At 36.9% G+C, this 18737-nt stretch overlaps 1 protein-coding gene across 1 annotated transcript; it reads right to left on the bottom strand.

The window, feature by feature from the left end:
• Window positions 1-2910: 2910 nt before the first annotated feature.
• Window positions 2911-17813, bottom strand: TFPI (tissue factor pathway inhibitor (lipoprotein-associated coagulation inhibitor)). Its single transcript, XM_010188497.1, has 8 exons — window positions 17699-17813; window positions 11944-12144; window positions 10940-10978; window positions 8255-8431; window positions 6617-6712; window positions 6073-6165; window positions 3313-3495; window positions 2911-3002 (listed from the first exon to the last, which is right to left on the bottom strand). Exons 1-8 carry the CDS (start codon window positions 17811-17813, stop codon window positions 2911-2913), a joined length of 996 nt encoding a protein of 331 aa, XP_010186799.1.
• Between the last annotated feature and the right edge of the window lie 924 nt (window positions 17814-18737).

The raw sequence follows: 18737 nt of genomic DNA, 5'->3' as shown, positions 1-18737 counted from the left end.
CATGCAGAATATCTGGTTTTAGAAAGTTCATAATTTTAGTTTATGATCTCATAAAACTTAGAGTTTACAAATCCTTGTTAGTGTTCTTGGTGAGATGGCTTTAAGAAACACCACAGGCAAACCTCTTCCCCTTCCTCCCAACCCCTACAGGGCTCAGATCAGAGTCCCATCACAACTGGAAATACCACCAGGTTTAGAGCTGCAGTCACAGCTGGGTAGAGGACACTGCCTCAGTCACAGCTCTGTCCCCACCACCTTGATTTGGGCTTGATGCCGAAGAAAAAACCCCCTTAAAGAAACACTGGGACCAATAACACAGATTCATATGAACACTGGAGTTATCTAAATGTTGCGCTTCTGCTGCTAAAGAGCGAGTTTCTCTCTCTTTTATGTGAAAGCTCTAGAAGATGTTTTAGTTTAATGCATATCATGTTCAAGTACCTCAGAATCATGCTAGGGAATGCCACATTTCTTTGTAAAAGGATTGTAACATGGTGTATAGGATAGTACCGCCTATCTGTTAGCCATCAGTGACAGAAGGTGGCTGTTGCAAATGTGTTACTCACCCAGCACTTGACCCTTTCTTTTTGCTGTAATCTGAAATCATACACTCAGAACATCCTTACACTGGGCTGCTGGAGAAGCTAAGTTGCACATACCTCAGCTCTGTCTTCACTCCAAGGTACACCATACAATCTAGCAATTACTTCAGTTTTAATACTGGCAGCCCACGGGAAATTATTAGTACTAAGAATGGAAGATTAGATATTTTTACTGCCCTCACCATAAAACTGATACAAGAAAAGGTGCGGATGTTTGTGCACTCACCTGCATTCTTAGCCAGGCAGACACAAGCCAGCATCAGTGTAAAAGCAGGGTAACTGGCGTTAGCAGGGTGCTCGGCCCGCTGGTAAGTCCTGCCTCTCCCACATGTGTGTGCCCAAAGCAACCCATGCTTTCAGAGGCCACATAGGCTGCTGTGCTAAGGCAGTTGCTATGCTACAAGTGGAAAGGCCTGGGAACAGTTTTAGCCATGGGCTCTCCGCTTGTCTGCCATGACAAATCCCAGTTGGTCCAAGTACTTAGCGTACTGCTCTGCTCCTGTGCAGGGCAACTCACACCTGCAGACTTGACTCCTAGTGTGTGCCTGGAAAGTAAGGTCGATAACAAGGATGAACTAGAACAGGAAGATATCAAGCCAGAACTGAAACTGGGAGATAACAACGCACATTAATTCTGTGTAGAGAAATGACGTTACCAGTTTTCAGCTGTCTATGGAGTTTACAGGTTTCCTGTCAGAACTGCACTTGTCTGATTTATATCGTTACTGCATTCTAAGTCTGTGGTGCTCGCACATTTCATATGACAAGACTCTACATAAGTATTTTCTGGTGTACATTTCAGTTTCATGAGCATTTTTGGAATCAGACTTAATAAATCCTAGCTTAAGAGAGTCATGAAAGGACTTAGGCACCAAAAAAGAGTTTTGGATACAATTTCTGTATAAAAGTACTTTTACTTACTCCCTCACTCAGATGTTTAGAATGCATAAATGCTTTCATTTTCAGCAGTAAAGCTTAGCCTCTTTATGGAGTTAGTGAAAAGTTTATCAGGCATATAAAACATAGGTTTTCTGAAATCACACGTGCAATTCATAGTGCACAGGAAAAAGCAGCTTAGTCCAACAGATTATTATTATTATGTCATTGCTGGCCTTGCTCCTTGCTGTAGTGTCTGAGCTCCTCTCATCTATTTCAGGTACTTATTTCCCCACAACCTCTCACAAACAGGAGTGTAACTGTCCTTAGTAGTTTTAAGCATAAAGAGAAGACATGTTATACATTAACAAAATATTTACAACATCAAAGAAGATACAGAAGAGTTTCAAAAATATCCCATCTTTTGTTTCATAGGCAGCAAGGTGCTACTAAAAACAATAGGAAACCAACTATCTGTTGGTTGTTTTCCTTTCCTTTAAAAATACTTCATTATAAAATATTTACCCAAGATCAGAGGAAGGTGCCTTGGAGAAGAGCAGTAACTGTACCACTGTATCATGTCAGTCTTAAAAAAACACACCAAAACCAAACCAAAAAACCCTCAAAGGTCAACTGGAGAATAAGCATAGTGTTGTCCCTAAAGCAACTGCATATATTTCTACAGAAGGAATTTTTTCTGGTTTTTGTAAAAACTTAATACGTATTTCTGGAAATTATTAACTTGCTAGCCATGAGTCTAGATCAGTAACAAGGATAAAAATCCCAGGATAAAATGATCCTGGCAAATATATTATTAAATCTTTGCAAATACCCGTCATATTGCTTCACACATTTACAACTTTAACAATCTCTTTATGGTTTTTGTGGGCTAATTCTGATCCCACATTTGTTTTCCAATAGTGTAATTCTATGCACTTTGAAGGAGTAGCTTGCATAGCCTAAAATAAATCTGATTAAAACAAATCCAGTGTCAATTTCCTCTTATAGCAACAAACCTATCTTTTAATCTATGATTGAAACAATCATGCTTGACAAGTGATTACTCATTGACAAGCATTATGCTTTCTTTAGCACAAAAACAGATTTCAAAAAAGAATAATGGGATAATAAAGTAAATTTGAACTGTCTACTTTTTAATCATTATGAGTTATACACCCACAGTCTGTTCTGTCCTGTTTCAGCTCTGACAATTATATACAATCAAATTACAATTTGAAAGCCTTATCAAAGTAAAAGGTAACGTTTATTAACATGAATGACAAGTACAAAACAAAAATATAAGCAGCTTAGTAATCGGTAATCAAAATAACCAGTACAGTAAATATATTTAAATGGTGTACACTAAAGGCTTTCATTCACAGGTGAATAGGAGTTTACTTCACATTTCCATGAAAATAAAAGTTGTGTTCTTTCAGGAATTATTTCCCTGCCCAGAGCCTTTACTGACTGTTTCTTTCTTCTTGATTTTTATTAGTCTTCTTTCACCTTTTCTTTTATTGAATCCTAAATGTAAAACGAATAATGTCAGATTAGATACTGTATGACTAACACATCCAAGAACATTTTCTTACGTAAAGTGTTCATATGCCTGACCAATGCAAAGCAGCCTTCTCTCTGTTCTCGCACACTGTATTTTACTGTCCATCTTTTTCTCTGTAGCTCTGTCTCTCTCCTGATTTCCATTTTCACTTTTCAAGACTTTCAACAACTACATTTTATCAGGCTAATACTTAATACTAAAAGTTGCAAGAATGTTTCAACCTGCATAATATTTACCTCTTATGATAATCTGTGGCAGTGTCCCTTTCCATACCTTTCTTGCAGCTCCTCAAACATGACTTTCTGGAGATGAAATTATTTTCATTCCCACCACAACCACTGTAGGTAAATGGGTGACATCTTCCAGTTGAGTAGTTGTAGAAAAATCTTAACTCTTTGGCTCTACAGAGTCCTCTGTCCATAGGAGTCATGCACAAAGAAGGGATAGCGGGTGGTTCTAGAAGTACCAAGAAAAACAAGGTTGGAGACTACACTGCAGTTTACCAGTTTTCTGTCATATCGATATTACATTGAAATTTCAAAGTTCTATGAAGTTTGTATTAAATTTACTGGGAGATTTAATTCTGCCTTCCTGAAAATCCAGGATACTTTCCATACACATCTGTCTTTTTATGATTACAAAAACACCACAACAAATGGTATTCTCTCTTTGAATTCCAAAAGGAGCAAAAGCTTACCTGAAATCAAGGTTTGTTTCCTATATATTTAGTGATAACATTGCCATTTCTGTGATAGGAGATAGTACTCAAATTCAATTAGAGTTGTTTCAAGTGAAGTATTTGTAAAAAGTGAAATAAATTAAAAAGTTATTAGAAGTTATTCTACCAGAAAACACCGAGCAATTATCAAGAAATCACTTGTAACTCACAGAATAACAAAGGATTGAACATGAAGAATAAGTGCATAAAGCGTCTGAGATGCAGGTGCTTTAGTGCTGCTCTTAGTTTTTTTACCATTCTAAGGAGGAGGCTGCAAGTGAGAACATGAAACACTGGAAGATGAACCTGAGGTACCTGAAGTGCATTCCTGGGCATTGGAACAAATTCAAAAAGCAAATCCGTGCCAGAATTCCCAAACCTGGATAAACTCTATCAGATCACCCTGGAGTGACTTATATACAAAATCAGAACTGACAAAATGGCTCCACAGGATGCAAGAAACAGAACGGGAGCCACTATATCATCAGTTATGAGGGATCAAAAGGAGAGCACTTTTCCTTCACGAAGTAGCAGAATTGAGAAAGTTGAGATCTGAACACAAATGGAAATGTGAAGCTAGTCAGATGGCCTTCTTGATGTTACAAAGCCAGGTAAAAGTGATTCAGACAAAAAACGTGAAAAATTTAGGTAATAATTTGGGTTACAGTAGAGCTGAATGAATGTGCAGAAGTCAGCAGTCAGTTTTGGCCCTATTCGTTCCTCCCCCTGTACTGAAACTGCACAAAAGTACAGGACTTTAGCCCATCCCAACAGCCTGAAAGGTACAGGCTGAAAAACAGAATGGTAGCAGGTGGCTGCACAGGGCAGGCTAGTGCAAGCCAGATAAAGAAGAACCTGTGGGGTCTTCAGACTTTCCACTGAAATGCACTGGTCCTTCCAAGGTCACTTTTCTTACCTGACCCATCCAGCTACAGTGACTCTATCCACTTCTGTTCCCCAACCCTTTCTTCCACCAACCTTCAAGTTTCCCTTTCACTCACCTCTCCCTTCCAAAATCTGCTCTACCAGAAAATTCACTATTACTGACACAACCAAGAACCTTTCAGTTTCCTCTGAGAAAACATAGTGAATCACATGCATTTACTTGCATAGATTAGTTGTTCTAGGGTTTGGCGGATTCATACTATGAGTAAAAATCTTCAGGGAACACCCTAGACTTATTTCCAGGCCTTAAATAATTCAAATACTTTTCAGTAAAATAGGCTGCCAAAAGCTTTACTGTTTTATGTTCAGTAACTTTAATAACAGAATGTATTGATGCTTTGTATGTAGTAAAGAAACAGTTGAACCATGACAGAAACTTACTTCAACCCAACAGTACACGTGTATCACAGTGCAGGCAAAACAGCAGAATACAACACACAGTCAAGCTTTATTAGACATACCATTCTAAGCAAAGAACACAGGAATGTTATCCTACACGCCCATTACCATACAAAATCCAAAACGCCATCAAGATCATATAAAACCCAAAAAACATGTTGTATCTCTAAGCCATCATTCAATCCCCACAAGCACAGGCAATTGTAAATACAAAAAAACACCAAAACCCAACAGAAATACTTGGTGAGAATGCTCAGGCTTTTTCCAGCTGTTTCTTGTTTCGTCTTGCATAACTGTGGATCATAAAAATGACATGCCTCAAATTCAGTCACCCTTTACAGTGTGAGCAAATACCAGCAATCTATAGTAGACAGCATCCAGTTGCAGAAACTGTTATATTTTAGCCCACTACAGTAAAGGTCCAGATACTTGTCTGCATTATAATACATAGTGCACAAATACCTTGAAGCAGACACAAAATTAATTCATACTCAGTATTATACTCAAACCAGAAACTGAGTTTAATATGGCCTTAGCGAAAATAAAAATTTATGATGATAATATATTGTGCTGTATTCCAAAATCCTGCGGTCCTTTTTTAACAGGTAAAAGGAGCTTTCAATCACCTGCCAATTAGATCCCCACAAAAATACCAATTTTGACTTAAAGGACTCTATATCACTGCTTTTGCTCTTGGTCTTTAATTTTTTTTGTTTATCAGACCTTCAGGAGGAACACACTTTGAGAAGAGGACAAGATGTGATCAGTTTTCCACTTCCTAATATTTACGGAAGGTCTGTAAGCTGCAATATATTCCTTTGCTTTGACTTCCTCTGCTTATCAAAACATTTGACATAGATGGAAGCCCAATCTTTAGCCTCACATCTATTGGAAAATGAGTGGAAATGGAGAAGCAATCCAGAGTGCATATAAAAGACTGAGAGCTAAGAACTGCAAAAGTGAGCTCTTACCAAAAAAAATAGGAAACTGGTTGCGCTCCTCCTTCGGGGAACTACTGTTCAGAGTGTTGGACTTCTTATTTGGAGCAGTTGGCAACAAATTTACTAGAAAAAAAAGGGGGAGATGAAACAGTAAGTGACAGGTTATGTAGACACAACAAAGCTCTGAAAATAGGCTATGACTGGTACTCATTTGCCTTGCTCTATGCCAGTGTTAACAGCACTAAAAGGCAGCATTTCCTAAGTCTGAAAGGGATTGGAAACTGGTGTGTTGAGGCAACTTTGGGATGGATTCCTTTTTCTTCTTTCATTTTACTGATGAAAGATTTAAATCAAACATAATGTGATTTTGATACTAGCATTCTAACCTTTGCAACTGTAAGCCTTTTTCAAAATATGTATTACTGACAACAAAACGGCTATGAAGCTAGTTTTGATGTACTTATGTATCTCAACTAACACACATATCTTCAATTAAACAGGAAAATGAGTGGACAAGCCAAGGAGCATCTGTATTAAAAAAGGATAAATATAAACAGTTAAAGCAAATTCTTACAAAAAATCCCAGGAAACCAGTTGGGTTCATTCACTGCGGAACTACTGTTCACAGTGTTAGGCTGCTCTTCGGCTGGAACAGTTTGCAATAAATTTGCTAAAAGAAAAATGAAAGGAAAGCAATGAGGAAAAAACCCCACAAAAACCAATTGGTATCAATGACACTAAGGTTAACACTTTCATCTATATAAACCATGGCAATGGCCTCTAATCCCCTCTTTGTTCTTGGCTATTCATACAAATTTACACAGAGGTGTTATTTCAGATTAAAGTCAGGGAAAAAAAAGGCATTCTGGAACTTTTAGCCTAGAAAGTAAAAGTGAAGTTGAAGCTAAGGAAGAAACACTTCAGCAAATATAGGGGGAAAGAACATGGGTTTGTATATATATTAAAAAGAAATATCTGTAAAAGAATCATACTTGGTCTTTCCTATTCTAAATGTGAATAAGCTCAAGTTCCCCTTGCCAGAATGACAGACTGAAACAGTCAGGGAAAAAGGTCCACTAGTGACAAGCAAGACAGAAGGGTTTGGAGGCTCAGGGTGAGAAAACATATTTGTCCTATGAATGAAATAGTACTTTGTGAAGGGGAAAGGAGTTAGGAAGTTACTATATACTGATACAGAACAATTCATAGGAATTAGTAGAGTGAGGAAGTGAATGAATGGTCTACGGTCATTTTAAATGGCTGTTTTGTAGCCTAAGATGCACAGCTAAATAGTTAGAAGTGAGGGACAGTCTCCCATGATTCTTTGGTGGAGAGCCAGCAATGCACAACAAGGAAAGAGCAAAAACAGAAATTCCTATATTGGCACCGCTTTTCATTACAATACTTGGTTAGAAAAAGAGTATGTTCAGATGTATGGGTTAAAAAATTATGTATTAATGTTTTATGATATTATAAAGCCAACCAGCTGGCAGATTTTAGATTACAGAAAAAGACTTATTTAGCTGTAACCAGAATAGGTCCATTTCTTCATTCCCTGTCATTATAACCTCTATTACTGTAAAGTCTGTGTATCAATGTAGGCACCAGTATTTTTTCAATGTATTTCAAACCAAATTGCCCCAAATTTCTGTTCCAGAAAATGTGCTTATAGTTTTTTTCCCCTAACGGCAAGTTTAATGGAGAAATGCCAAGGTACAGCCAGGAAACAGTACTCATTGTGGACCTAATCCCCTCTTGAGTTGAAATTGATGTTAACTTAATTACTTCATCTGCCTGTATTGCTTCTAACATTCTGTTTCAAATTCGAGATGACGCACTATTTGTTTCAACTTAGTATGCAGATTTCTAGACATTAATATTGTGCTCTTTCTTACACAGACATTTAATATATATTTTGCAGGGGGTCGTAGAATTAACATATATGCAGGAAATTAACTGTCATGAGAAAAGTGAAAAAAGGAGGAGGCCTATAATACTCATTAAAATTAATAGTATCTACCAGGCTTTTCTTAGTTTACATTTTTCATTTTTGTATTTTTGTTGAAAAGTACATATAATTGATGTTAATTTCAGATATAAATTACTGCCACCTCAGTACCGTAAGTTGCCTTTTCTTCCATGCGAGATACCTTTAAAACACAACATTGTTTATACAAGAACAGAACTAAAAATAATGAGAACAGCAGCTTACAGTTGCCTTGGCAGGTACTCTGGCATTCTTCCAAATTCCTGAAGTTGTTCTGGTTTCCGAGGCACCCACCATACTTGAATACTTCACATAACTCTGTTTCTTTGTTATAGAAATACCTGGAAAAATAGCCTCGGCAGATTCCAGGGTCTCTCTTCTGAAAGCAGAAGCTGGGCTTTTCTACAAACAATGGTAGATGATGAACAAGGTGGGGGAAGAAGAAAAATCAACACATATTCCAAGACCACCACAGAACTGGAGGAAATTTATAAAATAAACCTGTAACTCTGGACTAAAGACCAACTGTAAAATAACTGCTTCTTTATTGTACTGCTGTTGTTCTGTATATAGCACTGCAATATTATGCTGGAGAATCATAGGGACATTTTTATTGCTTTTTTTCTCTTTTCAAGTGGCCAGTAAGTTTTATCTTGGAAAACCAGGATTAATGATTCCTTTAAGTGTCCTACACTGAAGCTCTAAGATAAAAATTAGTTTTTACTGTGAATTAAAACAAAACTTGAATCTCAGATGGATCATTTGAATCTAAGTACACATTCTCTTAGTTTATGTAGCTGTTTTAGTCAATGTTAGTGTGAATTATGCAGAAAGCAATGTTAAAATAGAAAAGGAAATGATTTTTTAAAAAAAAGAACAGAAAAAAAAATCTAACTGCACTTTGTCTGGGTTAGTCTACTGATATAAAAGGATACAGGAAACTTAGAGAAAGAGCAGCCAGTCTAACAGTTATTTTTCGATCCCCGTTCCTATTTTGCGATCAGTAAGTACAATATCAACCAACAAGAAGATAACAAATGAATGCTATATAATTTGACTGAATATCAAAGCATGATATCATGGCTTCTGGCAAAGGAAAAAACCAGTCATACAATAATCTCCAAATGTAAATTTCTCACAATATTCAATTTATTTTTCAAACTTATAATCTTAAAAGAAGATCATGGAAAAACTAATTAACTGTAATTGAGGTATTCTCAAATCCTTGCTAGTAGCTACTTTTGAAATACAATTCTTGATTGAGCTGACTTGCAGAGAAAAGTGTATTTAGCTATGATATAAGACAATCATATCAGATGTGACATATAAAGGCCTTCTTACTGTGAAACGTAATGGAATACTGAGACTAAAACAGTGAAGGCAAGAAGGTCCCCCCTCATCTTCCTGTTCTCCAGGCTGAACAACCCCAGTTCCCTCAGCCACTCCCCGTAAGACTCCAGATCCCTCACCAGCTCCATTGCCCTTCTCTGGACACCCTGCAGCACCTCAATGCCCTTCTTGTAGTGAGGAGCCCCAAACTGAACACAGTATTTGAGGTGCATCCTCATCAGTGCCTCGTTAAAATATAATACAATAACGTTAAATAGAATATTATAATGTTGTATTTATATTATAATATTATCTAAAATGTTCTTGCATCAAGTAACAAAATTAACTATTTTAAGCAATAATGGATAGCTAATTTTGGTTTTGCACTACAAATTGCATTCTCTGCCAATAAGTATATGTATTCTGCTGTTCAGATGTTTCATGTTTCTTACTATTCAAATGCAGCACCTATTGACGTTCAGGATTTACAAAACTAAGCTCACATAGACCAACGAATACGAAAGCTATGGGCAAGGCATACGTTATGCTTTCAGCTGAGAATGGAAGCGAGACTTATATAGATAGGTAACAGGCAAGAATCTGCCAGAGTGGTTATCGGTTCCAAATAGCATCTAGTAGGAGCTTACAGACAATAGGAGCTACAATGTTCATGAAACACTGCAAAATACTGTGAAATAACAGAAAAAGATTATTAGATAATAACTGAGAAAGGAAGGTGGGTAATAATAAGGGTATGTAAAGTAAGACTTCAGGATTATGACTAATTCTTAAAGACAGCTGGTTTTAATTTAGAAAATCCTTATATTAAAATAGTTCTTGCAAAAAAAGGGGAATTTGGTCAAAATAAGTTGAGCTCATAGCTAACTTCTACAGCCACTTTTGAAGAGAAGGGTCATGAAGAATACTGTGTCCAGCTTTGGAGTCCCCAGCACAAAAAGCACATGGAACTGCTGGAGCAGGTCCAGAGGAGGACACAAATCTGATCAAAGGGCTGGAGCACCTCTCCTACAAAGACAGGCTGAGAGAGTTGGGGTTGTTCAGCCTGGAGAAGAGAAGGCTCCGAGGGGACCTTATAGCGACCTTCCAATACCTGAAAGGTGCCTATAAGAAAGCTGGGGGAGAACTGTCCACTAGGGCATGTAGTGATAGGATGAAGGGTAATGGTTTTAAACTAGAACAGGAGGAAAACAACAGGTGGAGTGGAGGAACCATTTAGATTATTCTCAAAACACACAATAAGAATTCCACATAATGGCTAATTGTATAATGCTGGAATCTCTAGAGTGTCCTTCTTTTCTCTTTATTGAAGAAAGAGAAAAAAAGTGTCACGATGCGTTTATTTTGGGAAGAAGAGATTGCAGCTACTATCTTCAGTGGCCACAATTGTCCTCAAAGTCTTTGATGATTACAGAAGAAGTCTGGGAATTAGAACTCACTTTAGTCTGACATTCTTGTCTTTATTAGGAGATAGCTTGGAACAATACATAAAGAATTTATCAAAAGAAGCTAAATCTCTTATCATTGTATAAGAGTCTTAGATTACCATGTAAACATAATTACCTTTCTCGATTTTTGCCAACATCATCTTCTGAGGCAATTCTGCAATACAAGTAAATAAAAACTATTCAGCAAAACCAGACATGTGAAGCAACTATATCATAGTTACCTCAATGCACAGTGGCTTCCAGTTCCTCCTGCTTAATGCCTACGTTGTGTGCATTATTAATTTTTATTATTATTAATTACTTCTTTGTAAACAAACTGTATTTCTGAGTAGATTTGCTGCATAAATAATAGACATTCGAATTGCCGTCATGTCCAGAATCTTTTATCAGTAGGTATGTTTCCATGTTAGAAGCTTACGCAGCCTAAGATAATATATTTACTGCCTTGAAAATTAGGACCTTTGTGCTACGACATTTTTGCTTCTACTCATATCCAGTAAACAATGGAGCATATATGTAAACTCCTCTTAAAAGTATTTTTTTCCCCTCAAGTGGCAAATATTGATCACAAGAAACAAAACAGATTTTTTATGACAAACAGCTATAACTGATATTTTTAATGAGAATTATTCACTACTGTAGTTCTAATGAGGTTGAATCGTAGCAGATGTCCAAGATTTTGGACAGCTTGTATCAGCTTCTCAAGTGAAGGAGAAACTTGGGATCGAAAATTGGGTTAAATACTGTGAAAGCAATAAAGAACAGTTGTACTGCCCACCAGCTTAGCCCAGCCCAAAAGCAATTTCACTTTAAGAACTCATTCAAAACAGGGCGCTAGCTAGAAAATAAACTTTCTTGCATTGGTCTCTCTATTCCACAGGTCCACTAAAAGAAGTCACACTTACCTTTCCAAATCCTGAATGTTTGCTCGCACAATGTAAAATAACTCAGATGGCTACAACACAGTATAATACTTGGGAACATAATTAGAGGCATTGTGCTACTTAATAGAGTAGGAACTGAAGAGGTCCTCTACTTCCAAAATTCGTATGGTTTTTGGATGAGAAATACCAGATGCAAATGAAGAACTGATAGGAGGATAAGAGAATGGGTACTGGCCTGTTACCACACACTTCTTTTGACATTCTTCCAGTGTTACAAAGTTGTTCTTATTGCCATGGCATCCACCATATTCGAATATTTCACACTCACGGCTTTGAATATTGAAGTAATAGCGCATGTGGATTGCTTTGCAGGGACCTTCATCTGCTTTCATGCCACAAACTGAATGCCCTAGTTTCAGTGGTGGCAAAGCAGCAACTGTAATAAAGAGGAGAAGTAGAATAACTGTTATTAAATTAGTTTGCTTCACTGCACAGCATAACTTCAAAATGAGATTGTTCGTGTCTTCTGCTAGAGAGGCACCGCATAACTTCCAGCTGCAGAGCTCTGAACACACTAAACACAGTTGCAAAAAGAAATTCACCATCTGCTTTGGAACACAAACTCCATTCAGTCAAACCAAATGTGTGGTTTCTATTTTCAACTAAAACACCTCATATTATAAACTTTAACTCATCATAAATCTCTAAATAGCTATGGATAGGGGCTTAGTCACAGGAGCTGTTCAGAACAATTCTGAACAGCAAATAGCCAGAGAAAATCCTAGCTGCTCCCTAAGACGCAAGGACTAACCCTGCATAAAAAAGACAGAAAGAGGGCTCCTTGTGCTCTCTTCCATGCACTTCTAATACGAACATAGCGCCTGAAGACATACAGCAAACAGTGCGGGACGACCTAAGCAGACAACCCTGCAGAGGGCACCATTCCCCTGTCAGATGACACTGCACTGTTACAGGAACCCATCCGGGACAATTGAACGGTCCTCATGCTGTCTGGTTGTCTTTGATCTTGCTTTTCTTCCATTACAGCTTTCAAGAGCTGAGAAGGACTCAACTAGAAAGTTAAGGAAAAAGAAATTTTATCTTTTCAAATCGTGTAATTTCTATGTCTTTCAATATACATTATTAGGTCAGGGAATGTTTTGTAAAAATTGTCATATATATTGTGAAGAAGAACACTATCAAAGTCAATAACCAAGTGACTCTGAAGAAAGAAGTTTCAAAGGGATTAATGGGAACTGAATAATTCTTGTGTCTGTGAACAGTGAAAGAATTCTTCCCCATTATTTTACACCTGGGAACACTTACACAGACGATATCAAATTAGCTTTCCTTCTCTGATTAGAGCAGCAGATGAGAAGGCAAGCGTGAATACTTGGCCAGTAGATCTGCACAGATACAGATCTGGTTGTTCTCATTGCACATGTGAAATACACCTTGAGAAAAACTAATTCTTAGTATAAGGCCTACTTAAGCATTTGAACAAATTGTTCCTAGTACATTTTAGGTCCTGTGTGAAATGCACAGGACATGACATTTAGGGCAGCTGTTTGTCAAGAAGGTGAGTGAGTATTCTTCGATAGAAACATGGGGAGTTAACACTGGAAGGAATTTTAATGGAGTTTCTCATTCAACTTTCAGCAAATTTCTGTGGAATAAATAACCTGAGACTTTTTCTGACAGATGTCCAAACTGTTCTTAAAATACTCCAGTGAAGTAAAATTCCCAGCAAACTGAAGCAGACAGTTCCAGGATTTCCCTATCCATCTTGCAAGACGGGCCTTTTTTTGTAATATACAGCCTAAATATTCTTTATTACATATTAAATATTTTTGTACTTCCTTCAGGCATTGACAGAATAATTTAAAACCAACCAGTCTTTCTTCTCTCTTTCAGAAGTCTTTTGTCTCCTCTTAATTCTCTCTATTCTAAACTTCCTTCTTCCAATCTTCTTATTGGCCTTACTTTCTAACTCTCTTAAAACTCTCCCTCACATCTTTTCCTATTGGTCAGGATCACTATTAAAGCGTGCTGCCCAGAGCTGAATACAATCCTCTGTCTGAGGGATCACTGGTGCCAGAGTGAGTGGAATAATTATCCTTTGGTTTTTTCTCTTAATACATCACAAATTACTCGCCTTTTTTTACAACAACATCACATTATTTTTGTAATGTACTGCAACTTCCACTTTCTTTTCAGCAAATATAACGTTGTCATATAGGTGCTATTTTCTACCTTATATTTATGAATGCACTGACTCTTTTTCTTAAGTATGTTGCATTTGTTGTTTTAAAAAGAAAATTAATTAAATCCTTCACATTGGATCTAGCCCTGCTGGATATTTATCACTCATCCAATTTAGGTATCTGGTCCAAATAAACTTAGAAAAATCTATAGAATTATAGGACTGTACTACCCTAGACCAATAAAATGGAGTTTGTTTTGCCAGAAATACATTAAGTAATGGTTACAACTGATGTTCACTGTCACACACAAGTGATTACTTAGCATACTAAGAACAAAATAAAGCAAAGCAAAACCTCCTCTCCTTTCCCCTCCCACTCCTTGAATTTTTAATTTACTGATTCTGTTACATCAGCTACATATGTTTTCATAACAGAAGGCACCAAGTGTCTGCTGCTCTGTCTTAGTGATCTTTCCACTCCCTACTATCTGGTAAGTGCAAAGTAATGCTGATGAAATGGCTCACAAAGAGGAGTTTAGTGCAGATATGTCACTGCCTTCTTCCTCCATTCCTTCAGTTTCCCTTCTTTTGGCAACTGCCAGAAACAGGATACAGCCAAGACTCTTTGCACACAGCACAGCCATTCTCACATTTATTGTCACTCACATGTCAACTTTTGTAACTCAAGACATGGCTGTTTAACACATGAACAGCTACTATCAACTAACGTGGTAATTTCATTGTTAGAGCTCTGCTGTAATAATCCGCAGTTAGTCATGCTGTAGCCCTGAGCACATGGACCTTATATGATCAGTGCAAATCAGTGTTACCACTTTACTAGTAAGCAATATAATATTATGAAAGCAGAAGTGGTGAGTAATGTCTCTAATCCTCATACATGAATACAAGTAAAAACAATACTTGTTTCCCCCGTCTGCAGACATAGTACAAGAGACTAACTTGACTTTCAGACTTTTAAGGATAATCTGCAGGGCTGGTTGTTAAAAATGCATCTTCTTAATTAAAAACTCAACTGATTTCTGTATTATACCTATAGCACAATAGATATGAAAGAGAACAGTATTATTGAACAGTTGCTTTTAAGAACAAATAAATTAAATTGGGAAAATAAAACGTGGTCAGGAATATTTCTGACTTCTTATGTAAAATACTTTCTGGTTTTGCTTTCTTAGGTTATGGGTTCTCAACCTTACATGAGTTTATGTGGTTGTCCTTAATTATAAAGATATGCTGTCATCTTTCCAGGCTTTCATGTAAATGTGTCTCTTTGATAAATAATATCAATACTAAGCACCTTGTCACTAATGAATACCTGTTTCTTCTCTCTCCATCTCTGTCACTTTGACAGCTTTCCACTCACACACTGTTCCATGCTCTTCCCACTCCTGTTTCTTTAAGCAGTTACATTTATTCCTGATAAACTTTCACATATGAATAAAAAGCACATTCAACTTGTGATTCATTTTCTTCAGGCTCTGGAACATCAACTAAAGTGCTCCCAACTACATGAGGTATTACCGAACAATATACATAAACTATTTATTTTTATTTCTTTTCTTTTTCTCATCATCCTTATTTATTGGTGGAAAAAAACACAGTTCTTGCCAGAAGAGAACAAATTAAGAATCTTTTTTATTCCATTGGACGTGACTTGCAACCTTAATTATTACTGTTATTTAAATACTAATGCACAAAAAAACCCCTTCTTAGAGTCACAAAGCACTTATACCCAATGTGATCCAAAAGTATGACATTACAAATAATGAATGCACACAACTTATTTTATCCTTTAATAAATACCTGAAATTCATTTAATTCTAGGGTAAAATATGTCAGTGTTTTATAACTATCTAACCCAGAAAATAAATGCTATCAGTGAAATTGTAGCCTACAAAATTTCTACGGTTAAATTCACTGAGACCGGAATTTCATTCTTAAGAAACTACAAATATAATTTTAATTAGCAACTATCTAACATTTTTATAGAAATAGAGTACTGCAAAAATAGTTTTTGTATACACTGCAACTGAGTCTTCAGCAGTCACAAAAACAGGGTCTTAGTTTAATTTCTAAGCATCACATTTGATTGTTTTTTACTTTGGAATACAAGCTCAAAAGTTCAGAACTGTTCCTCATACAAAATCAATTACTGGTTATATAATCTTAAATGACTGGTCATAAAACAATCAGTGATAAAATAATGCCCAGTAAGAATACTATTTAATTTCCTAAAGATTATTTCTTACTATCTTTTGTAAACAAAGTAAGTAAACAAAGGAAAAAAATTAATCCAGCAGATTTCTTGTTCTGGCAATGAGGTTGTTATTTTAATAAGCAAGACAATTTGGCCTTCATGAACTGCAAACTCAGTTTTATAAGAAACCTTCGTCTAAAAGTTGCAGGGTAGAGCAAAGATAAATGTGACTTTGCCCTCAAACAAGAGGGGCATTTATGTACTTCAGGATTAAAGAGAGAAAAATGTACTCTGTATGAAGCAGTCTTGACTACACAACCCTGCTAAGCATATGCTTAATGCAGAATGGTGCATATCTTAAATTGTAGTAACTAATTGTCACTGCAGCACTAGCTTCATAGCTGTCCTGGTTTAGTGGGACAGAATTCTGAAGTCAGTTTTCTGTTGAGGAAAGCTGCAGTTTTGTAAGGACCATGACACTCTTCTTCATGGGAACAAAGTTGATAACAACTTTGTTATGGGTTTCAGCTAATACTGGAATGCAGGTTGCCATAGTGCTCAAGGTCTTGAGATAAACAGATGCAGAGGCTGGGGGGGAGCGGAAACCTAGGGGAGCCAACCCCAAGGTGACCACAGGCTGACCAGTTAATGCTATTCATACCATCAACATGACATTCACTATAAGTTGAAGAGTTTGCTGGAGATGGCCTTTCTCTGCCTCTTCCTCTCCCTCCTGCTCCCTCTTCCATGGCTGACATCTTAAGAGGGCCTTTTTTACCATCCCAACTCTGAGGCCTACTCCCCCACAATATTGGCTGAATTGTGTTGTTGCTCTGTGTTGCTGTTGTTGCAATATATTTCTATTTCATCTCATGAATCACCTTTCCTTCTCCTGACCCCCCTCCCTGGGTGAGGAGGAGGCATCAGGTGACAGAGCAACTGTATAAACCATGACAGTAGTATAGCCATGATTGTGCACAATTAATATTTTTGTCTCAAGGAACACTGCTGCAAAAGACTGATAGACAGAAATAATCTGGACGGAAATTGGACAAGACACGGGCAGATTAAGTAGAATGCCAACATAAAAAAAACATAAAGGTTCCCCTTTGCTACATTCCCAGTCAGGCTTCAAAACCAGGCCTCTCAAAAGGAATAAGTATCCCCCACATAGTTCTCTGCAGCTTAAGAAAGAGTGCAGTTTTAAATAATTTTCTCAAAGGAAGGAAGAATATTTTAGTACAGCCCAAAAAGTGCATTTTTGCCTCATCTGCTTTTCTCAAAATTGTTTGGGAGGAAATTAAAATATCTTTTGCAGTGATATCCAGTATAGAAGTTTGATCCACCTTACTTAATTTCCAAAAAGCCTGGGAAACAGAAGCCATTATAGAAGGCATTTTTGCTAGAGCTTAATGCAAAATTCTGAGCATCTCCCTGTTAGTTAGAAACCAGTGCATTTTTAGCTTAGTTCCACTTCCAAAAGTTTCCCAGAAAAATTCTCAGCTAGAATTACATCTACAGTGCCTTTTAACATTTGAGATAGTTTTAGGTGTCATTTTTGTAACCTCTTACCCAGAACATCCTCTTCTTCATCGTCACCTAAGTCAGTAGTTGCATGCCCAGTGACACAGAGGAACAGCAAGATAAAGGTTAAAGGTAAGGAACATGCTTGCTTTCTTCCTTTCATCTTTCCTGTGTAACAAAAATGACAACATGCACTTCAATCAAATTCTTAATGAAAGTTTCCTAAATTTCTAATACATTTCCTTAGGAACTGGCACTCTACTTTTCCTAAAGTAACTACCTTTTGAATGAGACATTTTTATATCTGTAACAGACAACATGTAAGTTACTTGACAAAGGAGATCAAAAGTCTATGTAATAACTGACACTGGTTTATTTACTGATTTAATTAAATGCTTGCATTTGTGAATTATGCCATTAGCCTCCCACAGGCTGGAATACAGTAGACAAAGCAGACCACAAGTAATCGAGGAAGTTCCCAGTAGTAGATCTTTATTACCTGGTCTTACAACTATCCCTTTTCTGTTCTGCCTCCTAAAAACAGAAATACAAGAAAGCTCTCAAGATAATTTTATTTTTTGCTGAAGATAAACAAGTATAACACTCGTGTGTTCTCCAATCAATTTGCAGCTGCTGGAGTCAGACTTCTTATGTATATATACGTTTAGGTTTTTGGGGTTTGTTTTGGTTTTTTTTAGTTAGCAGTCTGTTCAACACCAAATTCTATAGTTACCAGAATGTTTAGAAGCAAACATTTCTTCAGCATGGTATTTATCTCTAAGTAGCTAACTGGAAAAAGCAAAATAAAAGCTTGCATTTCTGGTAGCAGCCAAAACCAGACCGCTTTAGAAAATGTGAAACGTGACTGTCAAAGTGACTCATTCACACTGACAGCCCAGGAAATGGAAGCACACACACACACAAAGGCAAAGGATATACGTAAATAGAAGAATGAATAGCAGGAGATAGCACATGCATAGTCAGAGGTTTAATTTAGCACAGCCTAAAATTAAAGATAAAAACCGACTAATTAGCACCTCTGATATAAAAGCAGACCTTTTTCTCTTCAGTGTACTGCAGAGACATT

This window comes from Mesitornis unicolor, unplaced genomic scaffold (genome assembly GCF_000695765.1).
Source record: "Mesitornis unicolor isolate BGI_N332 unplaced genomic scaffold, ASM69576v1 scaffold1070, whole genome shotgun sequence".
In the NCBI taxonomy this organism is placed as follows: domain Eukaryota; kingdom Metazoa; phylum Chordata; class Aves; order Mesitornithiformes; family Mesitornithidae; genus Mesitornis; species Mesitornis unicolor.
Note: the sequence above shows the minus strand (reverse complement) of the source record. Positions and strands in the feature narration are given on the sequence as shown.